The 20621-nt window shown below is 30.2% G+C and overlaps 1 protein-coding gene across 50 annotated transcripts in view; it reads right to left on the minus strand.

Moving 5' to 3' along the window:
- Positions 1 to 1367: 1367 nt before the first annotated feature.
- Positions 1368 to 20621, minus strand: part of LOC146996667 (uncharacterized) — a 40897-nt gene continuing 21643 nt past the window's right edge. For 9 of the 50 annotated variants that reach the window (XM_085818077.1, XM_085818079.1, XM_085818064.1 and 6 more), the window contains 15 exons: positions 17618 to 17647; positions 17299 to 17322; positions 17180 to 17210; positions 16860 to 16882; positions 16745 to 16774; positions 16424 to 16447; positions 16306 to 16335; positions 15985 to 16008; positions 15871 to 15900; positions 13662 to 13685; positions 11856 to 11885; positions 10079 to 10108; positions 9318 to 9341; positions 7672 to 7701; positions 1368 to 1545 (listed from right to left, as the gene is read on the minus strand). In XM_085818077.1, coding sequence (XP_085674203.1) covers positions 1536 to 1545; positions 7672 to 7701; positions 9318 to 9341; positions 10079 to 10108; positions 11856 to 11885; positions 13662 to 13685; positions 15871 to 15900; positions 15985 to 16008; positions 16306 to 16335; positions 16424 to 16447; positions 16745 to 16774; positions 16860 to 16882; positions 17180 to 17210; positions 17299 to 17322; positions 17618 to 17647 — 394 coding nt within the window. In that variant the 3' untranslated portion in view covers positions 1368 to 1535. Of the gene's footprint in view, positions 1546 to 7671; positions 7702 to 9317; positions 9342 to 10078; positions 10109 to 11855; positions 11886 to 13661; positions 13686 to 15870; positions 15901 to 15984; positions 16009 to 16305; positions 16336 to 16423; positions 16448 to 16744; positions 16775 to 16859; positions 16884 to 17179; positions 17211 to 17298; positions 17323 to 17617; positions 17648 to 17732; positions 17757 to 18170; positions 18195 to 20621 lie in introns of all 50 variants that reach the window. The other 41 variants (XM_085818061.1, XM_085818046.1, XM_085818041.1 and 38 more) reach the window with 26 other exon arrangements.

Here is a 20621-nt window from a genome sequence, read left to right on the forward strand (position 1 = left end):
AATTATGTTATAAATCGTTTTTTGACAAACTTTTAAACCATGAAACGGAATCAGTTTCCTGGTTGAGTACTTTAAAGTAGATACAAGGTGGCAAACTCTTCTTTCATCACACGAGGACAAAGCTTTAGGTTTTCTCCCAGTATTCTTTTTACCATAATTGTCTTTCAGTTTTAAAAAATTGTTGACTACAGTCTTTGATCTTCTTATCTTTATCGCAATAGCACGACTACTCATTCCTGTTGAAGACAAAGCTTCGATCTCTCCTCTTTCACGATCAGTTAATTTCTTACCCTTCGCCATCTTCACAAAGATCACCAATACTTCGAAGAAACGTACGACAAATATGAAAATTGCAGCGTTGTCACAAGCTAGTAGTTGCAAGGGCAAGTAACATGTTTCTCATAACTATGTATTTACAAATTATGTTTATAGCATTTATTTCTTATCAATGAACTTTAATAATTAATATTATTTGAATCCCTTTTATTTAATTTTAGATTTTCTCAAAAATTTTTACTGGCCTTAAAGTTTTTACTCTGGTTGTATACTCCCGCTTGGATTAGAGGACTCAATCTCCAAATCCTGGTGGTGAAGAATCATCCACAACCTTTGTTTTTAGTTAGGCAACATAGTAAGTTCATTAGGAATTTTTTATGCTGGAAACGAGAAAAATCATCAATGCCCTCGCCGCGACCCGAACCTGGTCTTCTCAATTACGCTTCGAGTGTGCTACCATTACACCATTAAGGCATGCAGAAAGGAGGGGCAAAATACATTACAAGCTTTTTTTCGAAACGTTTAATGAATCTTTTAATCCTCAGAAAAAGAATATATTTCTTTTTAACGTTGATTTAAATAAAAGTACTCTTTAAATAGTTCGTTGACTTCTTACTTCTTAAACTGAACTAAAAACGTTCCCTTTGTAGTTATTTCTCAGCAAGAGTACTCAACTTAAAGTAAGTTAGTTTCGAGAAATTCATTTTCAGAAAGAAATTAACGTTCCTTTTGTTACTCATTTAAGAATCATCCGCACTTCTTCTAATACAAAATATATTTAATTGATACTGACAGCATTCTTTTTTGATATTCAGTAATATATTTTTTAATCTAAAAATAATAGGTAATTGAAAGTACTTTTCTAATGTTTTTCTGTACTGCAAATTATGGACTTACAAATGAACCTCAGAATTTAGCCTTAGGTTCAGATTTGAACGGATAATTTCAACTGAGAAAATTATGATGCTGACGTTCTACTTAATTTCATCTTGGCTTTGAGGTATACTCTAAGTTAGAGTATACCTCAAAGAAGTTTTATATTTTATATTTTACTTAAAAAATCAAGTGGAATGTTTCAAGGAAAACAGGAATTACATTCATAAAAATATTTTATTAATTCAAATTTCAGTCTCTGAATTTCCATTTATATCAAATTATGACACTGAGCATTGTGAAATGCATAAATATTTCACGGTAATTTTCTCTCTTGGTATTACAAAACACCTTTGATTTCCACACCTATGTCCATATAACACACTTTAATTTTTCCTGTAACAAAACATAATAAAAGAATTAAAATATACTATATTGAAGAAATACATATAATATTAAGATCAGTTTTAAGAAATTATTAATTTCTCTTGAGTTTAAGATGCGAATTGTAGAACTGATAATGTTTAAGAAGAGTAACCTAGAATTTTATATTCGAAGAGTACTTTTGTAACTTTGAAATTCTTCTCATACTTTAATATAACAAAATGTAGGCAGTGGAAAATATATTAAAATTGTATATGCAAATGTAGAATTAAATTTGGATTATGTAAACTAAATACGATTAGTATTCGTGATACCCAATAAAAAGCAAAATTACAATGCAATGAAACAAGGACATTTTTGATATAATACCGTTTGCAATGCTTTATCCATAATTTACGCCTCAGTAACGTACGAAATTAGCTAAAATAAAGTTATAAAATGGTGAATTCTGTAATATTGTTGAATAATAATAACTCGTCCATAATTTATTTTATTTTTTTTATTTTCAAGATTTGTATCTGGTGTACCTATGTGTTTCTTGTACCTTGTCCTTATGTGTTATTAATTTAATTAATTGAAAATTAATAACACGCTATAAATTCATATGTTTCAACCATTAATTTTCCAACAGTTTGCTGTAAATGTATTCAGTATTCAGAAAGTGTAATTAATTCTTCGTGTATTGTATACATGAAACATTTTAGTTTATTTGAGTATGCCAAAGCCACTAGTACTATCTCCCTAATGATGGGTTGCCTTCGTGGAGAAACTTCGAATGGAAACTGTCTCATATTCACGTTGCACATGGAGAAACTACGAAAGCCACGCATACATCTAGTCCGTTCACATGGGCTTGAACCTGAAGCCTGGTCGAACTATCAGCATTCAGCAGTCTTAACAACTCAACCACTGGTAGGCCTTTTATAGGTAATTAAATATATTAGCTGTCCAAAGGTCGTTTTAGTTACATTGGGACAGAAGATCTGCAGGAAAACCTAAGTAAACTGTAAAAATGATGCAGCTAATAAAATGCAGACGCTGAATCACAGAAATTTATTTTTTGTATTAAAGACACATTTTATAGTCTTCAGTTATAGTACGTGTCCGACTAGGATATATGACAGAAAGAAGAAATACGAATATGTGAATTAAATATTGAAGTTTTCCATTTCCATTTAATAAATCTCCACCCGTTTTCAGGTATACAAATATGAAATGCGGATTTTGGACAACAGATGGCGCACCAATGCAGTTTGTACTAGAAAGATTTGACACGGGCCGTCTTGTTGTGTCGTCGACTAGTGTCAGAGGCGCACGAGCGATAAATTGGAAAAGTATGTGCATAGTGTTGTGTTGCGTTCAATATATAAAATTTATACCGAACAAAGAGCATTCGCGAACAGAATTAATTTTTATTTTCATTTGAAGAAAACGTCCTGCTGAATCATTCCAATTACTTCGAGAAGATTATGGTGAACATGGTCCATCGCAAGACAGGTGTGTGTGAACTATGGAGTTTCAAAAGTTGTGACTTCAATGTTGCAGACAAGGAACGTAGAAAACCGCCAAAAAAATATTTAGATGTGGAATTGCACCATTGTTGAGCGAAGATGAGTCGCAAATACAAAAACAGCTCGCTGAGCAATTGGGCGTTAGTTTGCAAGCTGTTTCCAATCTGCGACGAGAGATGGAAATGATTCAGAAGACTGGTAGATGGGTACCCCACCAGTTAAACGACAGGGAATTGAAAAGCTCAAAAACAAATGTCATACTTTGCTCACTCGGTACGAAAGGAAGTCGTTTTGCACCGTTATAAGGGATGAAAAGTGGTTTTTATTTTGATAATTCCAAGCTAAAGAAATCATGGTTATACCCAGGTGCACCATCCACAAGACCGAATCGCTTTGGCAGAAAGATGATGCTTTGTATCTGGTGGGACCAGAAAGCGTGGTCTACTATGAGCTGTTAAAACATGAGGAAACGGTTCATGCTAAACGTTACCAACAACAATTCGCCGATCTGAATCGTTCGCTGCTTGAAAATAGGCAGAGTTCCGAAATAGGTAACATAAAGTCATTTTTCTTCATGACAATGCTCCATCACATATGGCAACACTTGTTCGCGACACTTTGGTAGCACTCAGCTGGGACGTTCTACCCACGCGGCTTACTCACCAGACCTGGCTCCTTCCGATTGTCACTTATTTGCATTGATGGGTCACTCACTTCCTGCGCAGCGCTTTGGTTCGTACGAAAATGTGAAAGAATGGCTCGATGAATGGTTCGCAGCAGAAGGGGAAGCATTTTATCGACGTGGTATTCATGCATTGCCCGAAAGAGAGAAAAATCTATAAAAAGCAATAGAATTTTTTTTTTTTTTTTGAATAAAGCACTTTTTATCACCCTTCCGAATTTAACATGTTCTTCGAAAAAAAAAATCCGTATTTCATACTTGCACACGGTATATTTTATATACTATGATCTCAAATGCACATTTTGTATTAAAACTGTTAGATAAAAATACAACATTTGAATGAATGAAATCGTATTAGTATTTGTTTACTGTATATCAGTATCACTTCGTAGTTTCGGAAATGTTACTTCAGCTGTTAAATTTACAATATGAAACTCCGGTAATTATGTACAGAAATGCTAAAAAAAATAATCGAAGACATTCCAGCGTTTCACAGATTAAATTGAACGCGTTCTACCAACCAACGAATTTTCTCAAGAAAGTTATCTTTCTACTATATTTCCAGAACACTTTCTGTGGCAGAGAGGAACGGAGAAAGTGTTTTTACACTTAGAATTTAAAACGTTATGTATTCTCAATGATACGTAAAAACACTTCATTAATAATTTTCAACCATATTACCCATAAAATTGCATTAAATCATGTTTAATTATTTCAAAATTTCATTAATTAATTTTGTAACTATTTTTTCTACAAACATCAGCGTAATTTTAGGTCGTTTGTTAGATATGTAGATTTAGGTAATATGTTTTTCAATGTAAAATTCCATCATTTAGGTAGCGAAAGCTTTAGTGGCATAAGTAAAGTTCCTGGAATCAGAGTCCTGTTGCAGAACCACTTAAACGTATCCAGGTAACAGCTATTATTTACGGTTTTTCTAAGAGAAGAATAAACAGTATAATCTCTGAACCTCATGAAAAACATTTATTTCCTATGCATTCCTTAGAAAAAACATAATTGTGGAAGTTTTTTCTATGGTTCATAAGTTTACGCTTTGACGATCAATCTTTTCCAATAAATAGAACGGTACTTTGTTACTGAACAAAACTTTGGTGGCAAAATTTTCCTTCTTTGATAAATCCGAAATTTTAATCACCAATTATTTTCTTCCTATTTATTTCCTACAAGTGGTTCAAATACAAACGTTTTCGCTGCCATTCTAGTATTTTTCCCACGGTTTGTTGGAGAGTTCCATAACTGGACTCGTAATGAATGTCTGGTTTCAATCGAAGGTAGGTGTATACGAGCCAGTTTCCCTTAGAAAGTCCTCCCCGAAGGCATCCCTCCCCTTAGGCAGATAGCCCTAGTGTGCTTTGCCATAATTAAATATACCAACTTAATCAATAGTACGCACGTTTGCCTCTTGATCGCTTCATTAAATATATTTCGTTAACTTGTGCTTTTACTTTGCACAGAAAATTAGTTTACTTATACTGCCTAAACCAGTGTTAAATGCTCTGGTCAGCTAGAGATTCCTTTAAGGTATGTGCCTACTCTAAATTCGTCGTTTTGGTGAAAAGTTTCGAATTTTTTTTATTTATTCATTTTATAGGCCATATATTTAGGTTTCTAAAAATGCTTTATTTTTATGTTTACGATAAATAGAAGCAAAGTTATAGTATAAAAAGTAAACCGGAAGTGAATTTTTGGATGCCGGAAGTTGGCATTTAAATGGTTGTAAAAATGTAAACAATAAGTTTAAACAACTATTTTCTAATTATTAAACAATATAAAAGCTGTAAAAACAACACATCTTTCACTGTGTGACACTTTGCTGATAAAATGCCTACATGGGAAGACTCAAAACAATAATGAGTACTTTAATAACCTTTTGAGGTATATTTTACCTAAAAAAACTTTTGTCCAACTGAAAACATTGCTTTTAGGTGCATACATTGCTGTATTATTATTTAATTAAAGATATTTAGGACTTATTACCTATTTTCAGGTACATAGAAATAGAAATTAATCCCATTATGCTTCAAAGCTACATGGGAATAGACAAACAGCGAATTCAGAAATAGAAACGCCAATCTCTACAAGCAGGAAACTTAACCAGTAAAACGCTAAAAGAAAGTCAAAATTAGTTAGGAATGAACTAAAAGAGGGCCTAACATACAAATACGGCTAGTTTTAAAGGTCTAAAGTGAATACAAAATTTTTTGTGCTGTATTAAAATCTTTAAATGCATTTTCTGAGAAATTGTGTTTTTCGTTACTTTTGATTGCGATTACATTAATTTCTCAAAATGTATTTAGTATATTGAAATGAAATTTTTCCAAAATGTTTTATTCATCTTTATCTGTGTTCTGTAGCAAAATCTGACCTCTTTGTATTTATTGATTTTATTGACAGTATTTGAAAGAAAAGAGGATTTTTTTGTTTAAATTTTGAGCTTTTGCACCAAATTTTGAATATTTCAAAAGATTTTATAAGTACTGCAAATCTTTTGCTACAGAACATAGGTAAGTATGTTATTTATATACTGTGTAAAGATTAATGAAATATATTCATTAGAATTTATTATAGGAAATCTAGCGTAAATGAAAATTGTCACTATAATTTTACTAAATATTGCCTATATTTGAAAAATTAATGAAACGTTCTAAAAAATTCCACTTAAATTCATAGTTTTATATCCCATCTTATTAAAAAACATGTGTGTTTAATTAAAACTTTATGTATTTAAAAAAAAGGGCTCCGTATGTAGGCACATACCTTAAACTGGCTCAATAGACTCTGCGTTGAAAGAATAAATTAATAATTTGATGCATAAAAAGTATTTTCTTGTTTTCTCGCTATTTTGCATTTGCACTGCGAACTCATTGTGTCTAACATGTAAACTTGGTAATTTTGGCGTTTTTCTTTACATTATTATAATTTTATATGTAACACTTTGAAAAACACAGTATTTAAACTCAATTGAATTATTCATAAGATCTCCGTATATTCAACAAAGCATTCCTATGACGTCAAAGTTTTTTTGAAAATTCAGTACAACTAAGTGATTTTTAATTTAAATCTCACATGATACTAAGATTAAGGTTTCGAAATTTTGAATGTGGGACCGTCGAAAGTAGTCCTGAGAATTGATGAAAATTACTGCTAAAAACTTTTGCTTTATCATCTCCAATAATTGTTATTCGGAGTCTTGTCTTTACTTTGATTAATATTTGAATGATAATTCCAAAATTTATTCTAAAGTAGAGTAAAAGATAAAAAAAATATCATCTCCAATAATTGTTATTCGGCGTCATGTCTATACTTTGATTAATATTTGAATGATAATTCCAAAAATTATTCTAAAGTAGAGTAAAAGATAAAAAAAATTATCATCTCCAATAATTGTTATTCGGCGTCATGTCTATACTTTGATTAACATTTGAATGATAATTCCAAAAATTATTCTAAAGTAGAGTAAAAGAGAAAAAAATTATCATCTTCAATAATTGTTATTCGGCGTCATGTCTATACTTTGATTAACATTTGAATGATAATTCCAAAAATTATTCTAAAGTAGAGTAAAAGATGAAAAAATTATCATCTCCAATAATTGTTATTCGGCGTCATGTCTATACTTTGATTAATATTTGAATGATAATTTCAAAAATTATTTTAAAGTAGAGTAAAAGATCAAAAAATTGTACCTGAATGGCGAACAGAAAAAGAAAAAAAAAATGCTGTTCTTAATTTTAAAATTTTTATTAATTACGCTATATCAGGCTTGCGGCTGATATTACTTTTGTTTGCATTTCGAAACAATCTGATTAATTTTTTTAACCAAATGAATTCAATTCATGTTGAAAAGGATGTTATAAACCATTCTTTATGAATAAAGAATTCAAAATATATGGATTAAAAAGTACAGAAACTTATTTTACTTACTTTTCTACTTTAAATGACCTAGTATAGTTCCTGCAAAAATAATAATAATAATAAAAAAAACATACATTGAGCAAATCAAAAAAAAAAGATAATAATAATTTATAAACTTAAAAATTATTTTGAATTTCACTGAGATGTTTTAATGATGTGATATTTAGCTAAATCGCTAGAATAGGGTAAAATATTTATATATATTAATATAAAATTCGTAAAGTAAAATATCGTTAGAGTCTTTGTATATATATATATATAAATGATTTTTGTGAAATTATATGTTAAAATTGTAGCAATTTTTGTTAAATGTAACATGAAATGCTTGAAAGAAACGAATCTCTGCCGAAAAAAATTAGATTGAAGGGACGAGTTCATTTAATACTGAGGTAAACGGTGACATTTTGGCGGGATATCCGTTTACCATACCATTGCCAATAAATTAAAATAATAATGGTATTCACAACTAATCGTTGTAAACAAATTTAGCTACAACTTGCAAATTGTAGCCAAATGAACACCAAGCTAGGCGATCCTGGGTAGACAGGTATCTCGATAATTTGATGAGATATCGTCAAGTTGGCGCTGGTATTGCCGATTAATTTTTGTAGCCAACTTTGGCTAGAAATTGTCAATTCGGCGCCAAATGAACGAGAACTTGAACATATGGCGAAATTTGGGAACGGTCCCTCTATACCTCCAATTGGTATTTCAAATGAATAACTGTGAAAGATCCCTATATGTAACTGTAACCGTATTTGACCCTAATATGTAACTTTAACCGCATATGTCTTCAAGCAATTTTGAAAGTGGAAAGTACTACAGATTTATCCGTGGTCGAGGAAGTCTGTGTAAGATCGAGAAGATCATCAGTTCTCAGTTGCTAAATCAGAGTATTGAGATATACGTGAGAACTTCGCTCTTTTAGATCCACTTTGCTTTACGCTGTTTTTAATGTTCTTAGTAAATTGAAGTATTGAGATCTGTGATACTGAGGAAAACTGCACGAGTATTTCTGTGGAAAACATCCAGAACTGCAGAGTGTTTCCTTTTTGTAAAATAAAATGTATGAAACTATCATCGGTTCTGTGTGCGTTCAATCCATTACGAAACGCAGCAGTGTTCTTTTGCGTAAAATAAAAATTTCCCTTTATTACGAATAAAAAGTAGTGCTTAAAAACATTATTCATATTTTTTTACTGCTTTTTAATGAGCAAAATTACAGCAAATAAATAAAGAAATTATTATTTAAACGCCACAGCACAAGGATATAAAGACATGACGAGCTCCCTTTTTCGAGATAATAACATGTATTATTTATAATGGAAATGATAAAAATTTTAAAATATATATTGCATTGAACAGTAATTTCATATGAATCTCTATAATACATGGTTAGAAAAATAATATTTAAATGAACAAGCACAATAAAAGGAAGAATGTCTACCTTAAATCCTATAATAAGTAAAGGTTACTGTAAGTATAGTTTTAAAATTTACGCTGAACTGGAAAAACATTTATTTAGCTCAGTCAATACCTATTTAGAGTAGAAACGGGAGGAATGCAAATTTAATTTGACAAATTTAATTAAACTGGAATAAATTTAGAGAAACCTACAATAAGAATGTGACACTTTTAAAGTATGCACTACTTACATAATATCCGGAACCGTGAAATCCCTGCAAAAAAAAAAAAAAAAAAAAAAATCCTATATGAAGTCATGCATACGACATATTCAAAAACAGAAAATAAAATTTATTAATATAAAAACTTACAAAAAATTAAATTTATAAACATATATATTTATTCGTACTGTAATTTAATAACTATTTGCTTTCACATTCTATACATAAAGTGTAAATTTATTCCGTTTGTTAGTCTTTTGAAATAATGTGGATTTAATTAAATCCATCAATTTCATTAAAATTTAATTAAAATTTATTTAATTAAATTTAATTAAGTTTTAATAAGAATTTAATTAAATTTAAGAATAAATTAAACAGTTTATTTAAAATATATAAATTATCTGATTGTTACATATCAAACCAATAAGTAATTCCTTCAATTATCGTTAAAATGCTCATGGTATCTAAACTTAAAGGAATTGTTTATCACACATGCATGTAATTAAAGAAAAACAAATTTTAGATTATGTTTAGAAACTTCAATTTTTCTAATCAAAAATATGGAATCACAAACGGTTGCAAAAATAGGCTCAGAGCTATTATTTTCTGATAATATGATTTTTATAATCAAATTTATTTATGAATGATATTACTCCGGGAAGGATTCCCTTTCAATAAATCAGCGTATTTCATACCTAAAAACACTTATTTTATCAAGCGAACTATATCATAAATAGATATTATATTAATTGATTATGAGTAATATGAGTTCTTTGAAATGCATTACGTACTTTTCTTCCGGAAATCGGAAAGTGTGGTACCTAGAATTAGATTTGAAAGTAAAAGTAGAATTTTGTATAAAGAAGAAAAAGTACTGGAATTTAATTTTTTACATTTAATAAAACATTCATAAATATTACAACGACATTCATAAGCAATACATGTTATGAATATAGTTTTCATACTAACAATAATATGAGTATATTTGAAGGAATATTTTTTAACGTGTACGAGATTAAATTCAAATGAATCCTAATAATGCAACCAATACAGAGAGACGGAAAACAAAATGAAATATTGGTTTAAAAAAATTCCTAGAAATGGACAAAAAAAAATTTCTCCAAGAAAGGAAACTTCCTGAGAATGAAAAGAAAACATTTCTACAAAATATAACCGGTAAATCGTAAAATTAAAAAAATAATAATAATTAATTTGCTATATACCTCACTATCTCAGGCGGAAACGTTCCAGGAAATAAAATTCGAATGTCGATTAACAACATATTCATACAGAAGAAAGGAAAATTAAACTACAAAAATTTCTTTCTGTTTATTAAAAATAGAACGAGCGTACACTTTTACTCGTACTGCTGTCTGAGAGTTACGTTTCATTTAAATGTTTCCAACGAGAAAATAAACTGCTCATCAGAGATGTCATCATTAGACATACCTGGGTATTTAACAGGACACCTCCGATAGAAATGCTGCTAATATCATGAACATTTGGTTTGGTTTAGTATATTTCATTACGGCAAAGTATTCGAGGGCTATCTGCTTAAGGGGAGGAAAGCCTTCGTGTAGGATGTCTTAAGGAAGACTGGCAAATATACACGTTACACTTAGGGAAAACAACGAAATGGCCCATGCAACCAGCTAGCTCAGACCAGGCTACCAGTGTTCAGCGACTTTCCCGCTAGACCTCTGGTGAGCGTATACTACGTACAATTCATCGCATTTCATAATACTGTACTTTCAGCAATATTACAAAAGGAAAGAAACACTGAAAAGGAAATACAACCTGTTTACAAATATCAGATACATGTGCAATTGGTTCATGATATACGTTGAAGTGCTAGTTGATTTCGGTTCGTAGCTTGTAAAGCATTCCACTGTCAGTGATTGCTACAAAATACTGACACACAGTTTCTAAATTGTGCTAGCATTGCTCACAACTGAGATATGTAAAAACATTTCATAACATAGCTGCAGTGAAAATTTGACAGCATCAGATAAGGTGAACTAGGGAGGCATAGTAACAGAACTAATAATATACACAGACCATAATGTAGGATCCGATGATGCTACATTTCATTCTATAAGTGACGAAAATATTGATGCAAACGTAATTATTTTAAATCGTTGTATCCCTAAAATATGCCCTGAGTTACTGAATCATCTAGAAATACAGTATCGAAATAAACGGCACCCATACCAGCCATCTCATTAAAGGTAAACAGCTCACTCAGCTTCAACAATGACATCTCATAGAAAATCTTTAAAAGATTCCCATCCGAAATATGCAGTTTTCGAAGATGATTTATAGCCTCAAAACTTTACACTAAGATAGTAAATCTTTTGAAAATAAATCGCATGCTGCTTTGGCGCTTAATATGATATTTGATGTAAACGATTATCTTTACTCCTTGCATTCTGATGGAAATTTGCAATCCCGAAATATAAGCTTCCATCCCACCCATGAATTCAAGTTGAAAATGATGTAATAAGCCATTTTATGAGTAAAGAATTCAAAATTTATGGATTGAAAAGTACAGAATGTTATTTTACTTACTTTTCTGCTTTGAATGAACCAGTGTAGTTCCTGCAATAATAAAAAAACATCCATTGAGCGAAACCAGGAAACTGAATAATAGTAACTTATATAGTACTTAAAACGTATTTTGAATTCCACTGAGACGCTTTAATGTATGTGATATTTATCGGAATGGTTAGAATAAGAGAAATTGTTTTTAATTAAAAAAATTAATATAAAAATCGTAAAATATAGTATTTTTAGAATGTTTGTATATATGTAAATGAGTTTGGTAAAATTATATGTCAAAATTGTAGCATTTTTTGTGTACTGTAACATGTAATGTTTCAAGGAGCGAAGTTCTGTCGAAAAAATAGGATCTGGAAAGTTTTTTGAGAAATCGCCCAATTGTTATTTTTGGCGAGATATTGCCAAAGAGATTTTGCGAGATTGATTGATTGCAAATTGAATTTGCGAGATGATTGCCAGGCGAGATATCGCCAAATTGTTATTCTTGCCGAGATATCGCCAAATTGTTATTGTTTGCGGTTTTGGCAACTAACGTTTTTAACCACATTTGGCTAGAAAAAGCCTTCCAAATAAACACTAAGGTTGGCGATCAAGTGGCGAAATTTGGATGTGATCGTTCTATACCTGCAATTCGTATTGCAACTAAATAACTGTAATAGTTCCCTATTTTGCGAGACTGATTGATTGCTGGCGAGATATCACCAAATTGAATTTGCGAGATGATTGCCATCGGCAAATGTTGGCGAGATATCGCCAAATTGTTACTGTTAGTTGTTTTGGCGACTACTTTTTGCAGCCAAATCTGGCTAGAAACAACCAGATCGTCGCCAAATGAATACCCAGTTTGGCGACCAAGTGAAGATATTTACGTGCGGTCCCTCTATACCTGCAATTCGTATTGCAACCGAATAACTGCAATAGGTATCTAACTAACTTCATCCGAAACTAGTACGTAACTTTAACCGTATATGACTTCAAGCAATACCGATATATGGAAAGTACTACAGATTTCTTCGCGTATCAGGTCTTAGTTGTTAAATCAGAGCTGAATTCAGAGTATTGAGATATCCGTAAGAGCTTGTCCGTTTAGATACGTTTTGCATTGCGTTGTGTTTAATGTTCTTAGCAGTTTGAAGTGCTGTGCTGTGCTGTGTGATACTGAGAAAAACTGTAATAGTATTTCTTTGGAACGTTCTAAAACTGCAGAGTGTTTCTTTTTTGTAAAACAAATTTCATAAAGCTCTCATTGGCGCTGTGTACGTTCAATCCATTACGAACTGCAACAGTATTTTTTTGCGTGAAATAAATATTTAACTTTTTTTATGAATAAAACGTATTGCTTAGAAACATGTTCCATATTTCATACTGATTTTGAATCGGTAAAATTACTAAAATTAAATAAAGAAAATTTATTACTTAACACCCCAGTACGAGGAAAGAGAGTCTTTCCGATCTTCTTTTACGTTAATAGTCTTCATTATGAACAATGGAAACGGTAAACATGTTCAAAGTGACATGGATTAAAATACATATTACATCGCACAGTAGTTTTTTTTTATGAATCTGTATAAAACCAGCCAAGAAAAATAATATTTAAATGAACAAGCTCAAAAAAACGAATTATGTCTACCTTAAATACTTTTAATAATCATAGATTACTTTAAAAATAATTTTAATATTCAGGCTGAACAGGAAAAAATTCCTTCAGCTCAGGTAATATGTATTTGAATAGAAATGAGAGTAAAGTAAAGAATATCTGGAAACATAAATTTAATAAAACTACAAAAAGAAATCTTTGAAGTATGCACAACTTACATCACATCTGGAACCGTAAAATCCCTGAAAAAAAAAAAAGGCCATGAACACAGCATATTAAAAAAATACAATTTAATTATAAACAAACCTACAAAAAATTAAATTTATAAACATATATTTATTCGAATTGTACTTTAATAACTATATCTGCTTTCTCGTTCTATAGGTAACATGTAAATTTATTTCGATTATTATTCTTTAAAAATAATGTGAATTCAATAAATCGGCAAAATAGAAATTCTGTTCAATAAATTCTAATTTATAGTGTTTAAGAATAATATAAAGAGTTTATTTAAAATACGTAGCTTATCTCATTATTATGTATGAAACCATTAAATAATTCCTTAAATTGTTGCTAAAACGTATAATATATCTAAAGGAAAAGAAAAGGATTTTTTATCACACAGGGATCTAATTAAAGAAAAATAAATTTCATTCTAAATTCAGCTTAATTAGTTGTTTTATTTCAAAGTTTGCTATGTGAAAATAAAATGCTCATCCGATTTGTCATCTGTAGACATACCTGGTTTAAAAGAAACCTTGAAATGCTCCTACTATCAAGAACATTTAGTTTTTTATTAATTTTTTTAATTGAAAATTTTAAATGCTTGTGCACCACATAGTATTACACAAGGCTTACAGAGGTAAGTAAAAAAAAAAAAAAAAAAACAAATGCATCAACACAACACAAAATAAAATAAACTTACAAATTCACAGATGATACGTAAGAGATAAATTTACGGAAGAAAGAGATAGCCATTTTATGTTGGACAAATACGTGAAGAGGGGGAAGAAATGTAATATTCCCAGAGTTTAATCTACAAATGAGTTCCTTTCGTCCTTCCTTGAGCTTTGAACAATAGAACAACAAATGTTCGACATTTTGCACTCCCCCGAAACTGCATGAACACAAGTATGTACTAGATAATCTAAATCTCTTCAGATATGAATTGAATTTACCATGTCCAGTTAGAAATTGAGTAACTTCAAAATTGCAGAATAAAGGTGTTGATACGAGTATTATCTTTTCTCATGTACGTGGCCACCCTGGCAATCTAGGAAATGAAAGGGCTGATTGGTTGGCAAAACAAGCTACACATCTTCAAGTAATTATTCCAATGATACTTCCCAAGTCATTTTACAAGAACAAAAGTAGGGATGATACAATATTCGAGTGGAATGAACTATACAGGAATTTTACTACTGCCTCTTTGACTAAACTTTATTTTCCTTCCATACCTCACAGACTGAATAATAAACACTTTTTCTGCAATTTTGAAGTTACTCAATCTTTAACTGGACATGGTAAATTCAATTCATATCTGAAGAGAATGTTCGGCTTAGTATATTTGATTATGGCAAAGCATTCGGAGCCTATCTGCCTAACGGGAGGCATGCCTTCGTGGAGGAAGTTTTAAGATTACGCTCACAAATTAAACTGAAATGAAAATGCACCATGTTTACAAATAACATATACGTTTGCAATCGGCCTCATGATATACCTTGAAGTGACAGTTAAATATAGATCCGTAATTTGTCTAGGATTCATTTTCAGTAATTGTTACAAAATACTGACATGCGGTTTCTCTAATGTGATAGTGCGAGATATGTAAACAGCTTTCATTATCTAACTCCAGTGAAAGATCCACAGCATTAGAAAAAGAGAACAAGGGAGGCACTGTAACAGATTCAACAATATACACACACCATCATGAAGGATCTAATGATGGTAAAGTTCATTGTGTAAGTATCGATAATACTGATAGATATGTAATCATTTTCAATCGTAGTATCCCTAAAATAGGGCCTGAGTTACAGAATCATATAGAGATACGGAATCAAAATAACAGGTACCCCTACCTTTCATTTCACTACAGGAAAACAACATCTATGAGATCTCGTAGAAAATAATTTAAAGATTCCCATCGAAACGTGTAATCGTCAAAACGTATTTATTACCTAAAACTCTTATACCATGGCAATAAATATTTGCAAAAACATTGCATGAGTCTTTGGCGCTGAATATCATATTTGATGCAAATACTTGGCTTTCCAATCCGTCTTGCATTCTAACCGAAAATTATAACCCATAAATATAATCTTCCATCGCAATCATAAATTCAATTTGAAAATGATGTCAAAAGCCTTTTGTTAGGAATAATGAATTCAAAATGCATGGATTAAAAAGTGTAGAATCCTATTTACTCACTTTTCTACTTTAAATAAACCAGTATAATTCCTGAAATAATAAAAAAAACATAGTGAGCAAATTCAAAAGCAGGATAATAATAACTTAAGAAATGAACTAATGAACAGTACTTACATTATATCTGGAACCGTGACATCCCTGAATAAAAAAGAAATCCATGTACAAGTCATATTAAGAAACAGAAAACAAAATTAATTTATATAAAAAAACCTGCAGAAAAATTAAATTTATAAGCCTATATTTATTTGTACTGTAACTGAATAACTATACCTGTTTCTAATACGTCTTGCATTCTAACCGAAAATTGCAATCTTTAAATATAATCTTCCATCCCAACCATAAATTCAATTTGAAAATGATGTCATAAGACATTTGTTAGGAACAAAGAATTTAAAATGTATGGATTAAAAAAGTACAGAATCTGATTGTACTTACTTTCCTAATTTAAAGGTACCAGTATAATTCCTGAAATAATTTTAAAAAAATACATAATAAGCAGATTCAAAAGCAGGATAATAATAACTTAAGAACTTAACTAATGAACACTACTTACATTAAATCTGGAACCGTGACATCCCTGAATAAAAAAGAAATCCGTGTACAAGGCATATTCAGAAACAGAAAATAAAATTAATTTATATAAAAAAACCTGCAGAAAAATTAAATTTATAAGCCTATATTTATTTGTACTGTAACTGAATAACTATACCTGGTTCTAATACGTCTTGCATTCTAAATGAAAATTGCAATCTTTAAATATAATCTTCCATCCCAACCATAAATTCAATTTGAAAATGATGTCATAAGACTTTTGTTAGGAACAAAGAATTTAAAATGTATATATTAAAAAAGTACAGAATCTTATTGTACTTACTTTCCTACATTAAATGAACCAGTATAATTCCTGCAATAATAAAAAAAAACATAGTGAGCAAATTCAAAAGCAGGATAATAATAACTTAAGAAATGAACTAATGAACAGTACTTACATTATATCTGGAACCGTGACATCCCTGAATAAAAAAGAAATCCGTGTACAAGTCATATTAAGAAACAGAAAACAAAATTAATTTATATAAAAAAACCTGCAGAAAAATTAAATTTATAAGCCTATATTTATTTGTACTGTAACTGAATAACTATACCTGTTTCTAATACGTCTTGCATTCTAACCAAAAATTGCAATCTTTAAATATAATCTTCCATCCCAACCATAAATTCAATTTGAAAATGATGTCATAAGACATTTGTTAGGAACAAAGAATTTAAAATGTATGGATTAAAAAAGTACAGAATCTTATTGTACTTTCTTTCCTAATTTAAAGGTACCAGTATAATTCCTGAAATAATTTTAAAAAAATACATAATGAGCAGATTCAAAAGCAGGATAATAATAACTTAAGAACTTAACTAATGAACACTACTTACATTAAATCTGGAACCGTGACATCCCTGAATAAAAAAGAAATCCGTGTAAAAGGCATATTCAGAAACAGAAAATAAAATTAATTTATACAAAAACATACAGCAAAATTAAATTTATAAGCCTATATTTATTTGTACTGTAACTGAATAACTACACCTGTTTCTAATACGTCTTGCATTCTAACCGAAAATTGCAATCTTTAAATATAATCTTCCATCCCAACCATAAATTCAATTTGAAAATGATGTCATAAGACTTTTGTTAGGAACAAAGAATTTAAAATATATATATTAAAAAAGTACAGAATCTTATTGTACTTACTTTCCTACATTAAATGAACCAGTATAATTCCTGCAATAATAAAAAAAAACATAGTGAGCAAATTCAAAAGCAGGATAATAATAACTTAAGAACTTAACTAATGAACACTACTTACATTATATCTGGAACCGTAACATCCCTGAATAAAAAAGAAATCCGTGTACAAGGCATATTCAGAAACAAAAAAATAAAATTAATTTATACAAAAACCTACAGCAAAATTAAATTTATAAGCCTATATTTATTTGTACTGTAACTGAATAACTATACCTGTTTCTAATACGTCTTGCATTCTAACCGAAAATTGCAATCTTTAAATATAATCTTCCATACCAACCATGAATTCAATTTGAAAATGATGTCATAAGCCTTTTGTTAGGAACAAAGAATTTAAAATGTATGGATTAAAAAAGTACAGAATCTTATTGTACTTTCTTTCCTAATTTAAAGGTACCAGTATAATTCCTGAAATAATTTTAAAAAAATACATAATGAGCAGATTCAAAAGCAGGATAATAACAACTTAAGAACTTAACTAATGAACAGTACTTACATTATATCTGGAACCGTGACATCCCTGAATAAAAAACAAATCCATGTAAAAGGCATATTCAGAAAGAGAAAATAAAATTAATTTATATAAAAACCTACAGAAAAATTAAATTTATAAGCATATATTTATTTGTACTGTAACTGAATAACTATATCAGCTTTTACCATCTTTACAAACAATGTTAATTTAATCCCATTGTTATTCCTTTAAAATAATGTGGATTAATTTAAATCGACAAAAGAGAAATTATTTTCGATAAATTTTAATTTAAAGTAATTACTTGAATAAAAATAATATAAACAGTATACTTAAAATAAATAATTTCTCTCTTTGTTATATATAAAACCACTAAGTAATTCCTTCAACTAGTGTTAAATAATCACTATATCTAAAGAAAAAAACGGAATTTTTTTATCACACATGCATGTAATTAAAGAAAAATTAATTTTATTCTAACTTGAGCTGATATTTACAATCTTCAGTCATGATATCAATTTATTTATATGAAAAATGTGAAGTCACAAAAGGTTGCAAAAATAGGCTCATAACTATTATTTTCTAGTAATATTATTTTTATAGTCAAATTAGTCTTAATGAATGATATTAAGCTGGGGAGGTTTCCGTAAAAATAAATCAGCGTGTTTCATACATGAAATGCTTATTTTACGAAGCGAAATATACCATATACGGATATTATATTGATATTATATTAACTAATTATGATTAACATGAGTTCCTTAGAAATGCATTACGTAATTTGCTTCTGGAAATGGGAAAGTATCATATCTGGAATAAAGAACTGAAAATAAATGTTGGATTTTGTATAAAGAAGAAATATAACGGAATTAATTTTTTTTACATAAAATGTAATATTTATAAATAATACAACGACATGCATAAGTAATACATGTTATGAATATGTTTTTTATTTAAACCATAATGTGAGTATATATAAAGGAATATTTTTGTAACGATCACGGCATTAAATGTTAATGAATTCTAAATGAATATTTATCATAAATGACATGTACATGAATTTAGCAGTAGCTTTATTAGGTTGCATAACTTAATCTTTTATGATGAAATACATTACAGAGAGATGGAAAATAAAATGAAATTGTTGCTTCGAGAATTTTAGTTTTATTCATGTTTTGTTTTAAGTTATCAATAATTAAATATTTTTATTTATCTTTATTTTATGTTTGAAATTGTAAAAAGAGTGTTCGTAAATTGGTAAATATTAGCATATTTGTGTTTGAACGGTAGGTTTTTGTAAGAAAGTTGAACTTTCTTTGAACGGAAATGATATCTGGTTTATGCTTTTACTAACAGTAGAACTGAGGGAAGTATAGTGCGTTTTCGAATTTCTTCTTTGGCTGGTTCTTTCACTAGTGGGCAGTAAAGGATGTTGCAAATTTTGGCTTTTTCTCGTCCACTTGTTTTCTCGCTTTGTGTATGTTGGAACTGTTAATTAGATCAGTTTCTTTCGGGCAGTTGATTTTCTGTGAAGTTTCGGCAATTTGATTCTTATCGTTAGGTTTTTCTGCTCTTAGCTGGTGGGTCGAGTTGTTTTTCTCACGTCAGCTACAGCTGGTACGGAGTTTCTCTGTAAATTATCTTGTTTTTGATTCGCTTGAAAGGGTTGAAATTTGTGAACTAAGAATATGTGAAAGTTTAGGGTTGGTGAAGTTCAATTTTGTGCGACGTTTTTGTGTCTATGACCATATGGGGGCGGAGAGACCGAGTTTACTTCGGAGTTTGAGTCTGATTTTAGAGACAGATTTGAGCAGCAAAGATGTAAAGAGTGAAAGAAAGGAATTGTGGCAGGGCTTGATCCCCTTGCGGGGCATGGGGCCGCGGTTTGGAGCAGAGTTTCTCTCGACTTTTAGCTGATACGATTTTGCGTTGGCATAAGAAGTAGAGCTCCGCACAAAATATAGCTTCGGCGTTTCTGAGTGTTAATTTTCGGAGAATTGTAAATGGAAATTCTCAAGACGATCATGAAGTGATCTTGCTAGAAGCTGGTTTGCGCTCCTTTACCTGCTGATTGAATTGGACCCTAAAGTTCCTTCCAAATTGGACAATTTTCTGCCACCTAATGGACATATTTAAAGCGATTCCTGGTGGTTTTAAGAATTATTTGACTTAAATATCCACCTATGATTCCTAATAATAATAGACACTACAGACATTGTTCTTGCTAGAAAACTGGTGTACGCTCTGTTGCCTGTTTATTGAATTGGACTAAAGATACTACTAAATTAGACAATTGTCTTCCACCTAATGGACATATTTAAAACGGTTATCAGGTTCAATGTTCCGTCTTACTTTCTTCGGGAACATGAAAGGACCTGACTCGGAACAGAGAGCTTACTAAAGCTATGTTCAATAACTGTGGGAAGTAGACAGGATACACAAGAAGAGTATACAAAACCCTTTATTTTTCTCTAT

The sequence above is a fragment of the Stegodyphus dumicola genome, chromosome 6, assembly GCF_044657685.1.
Source record: "Stegodyphus dumicola isolate Sdum_Otavi_A_Nest chromosome 6, ASM4465768v1".
NCBI lineage: Eukaryota > Metazoa > Arthropoda > Arachnida > Araneae > Eresidae > Stegodyphus > Stegodyphus dumicola.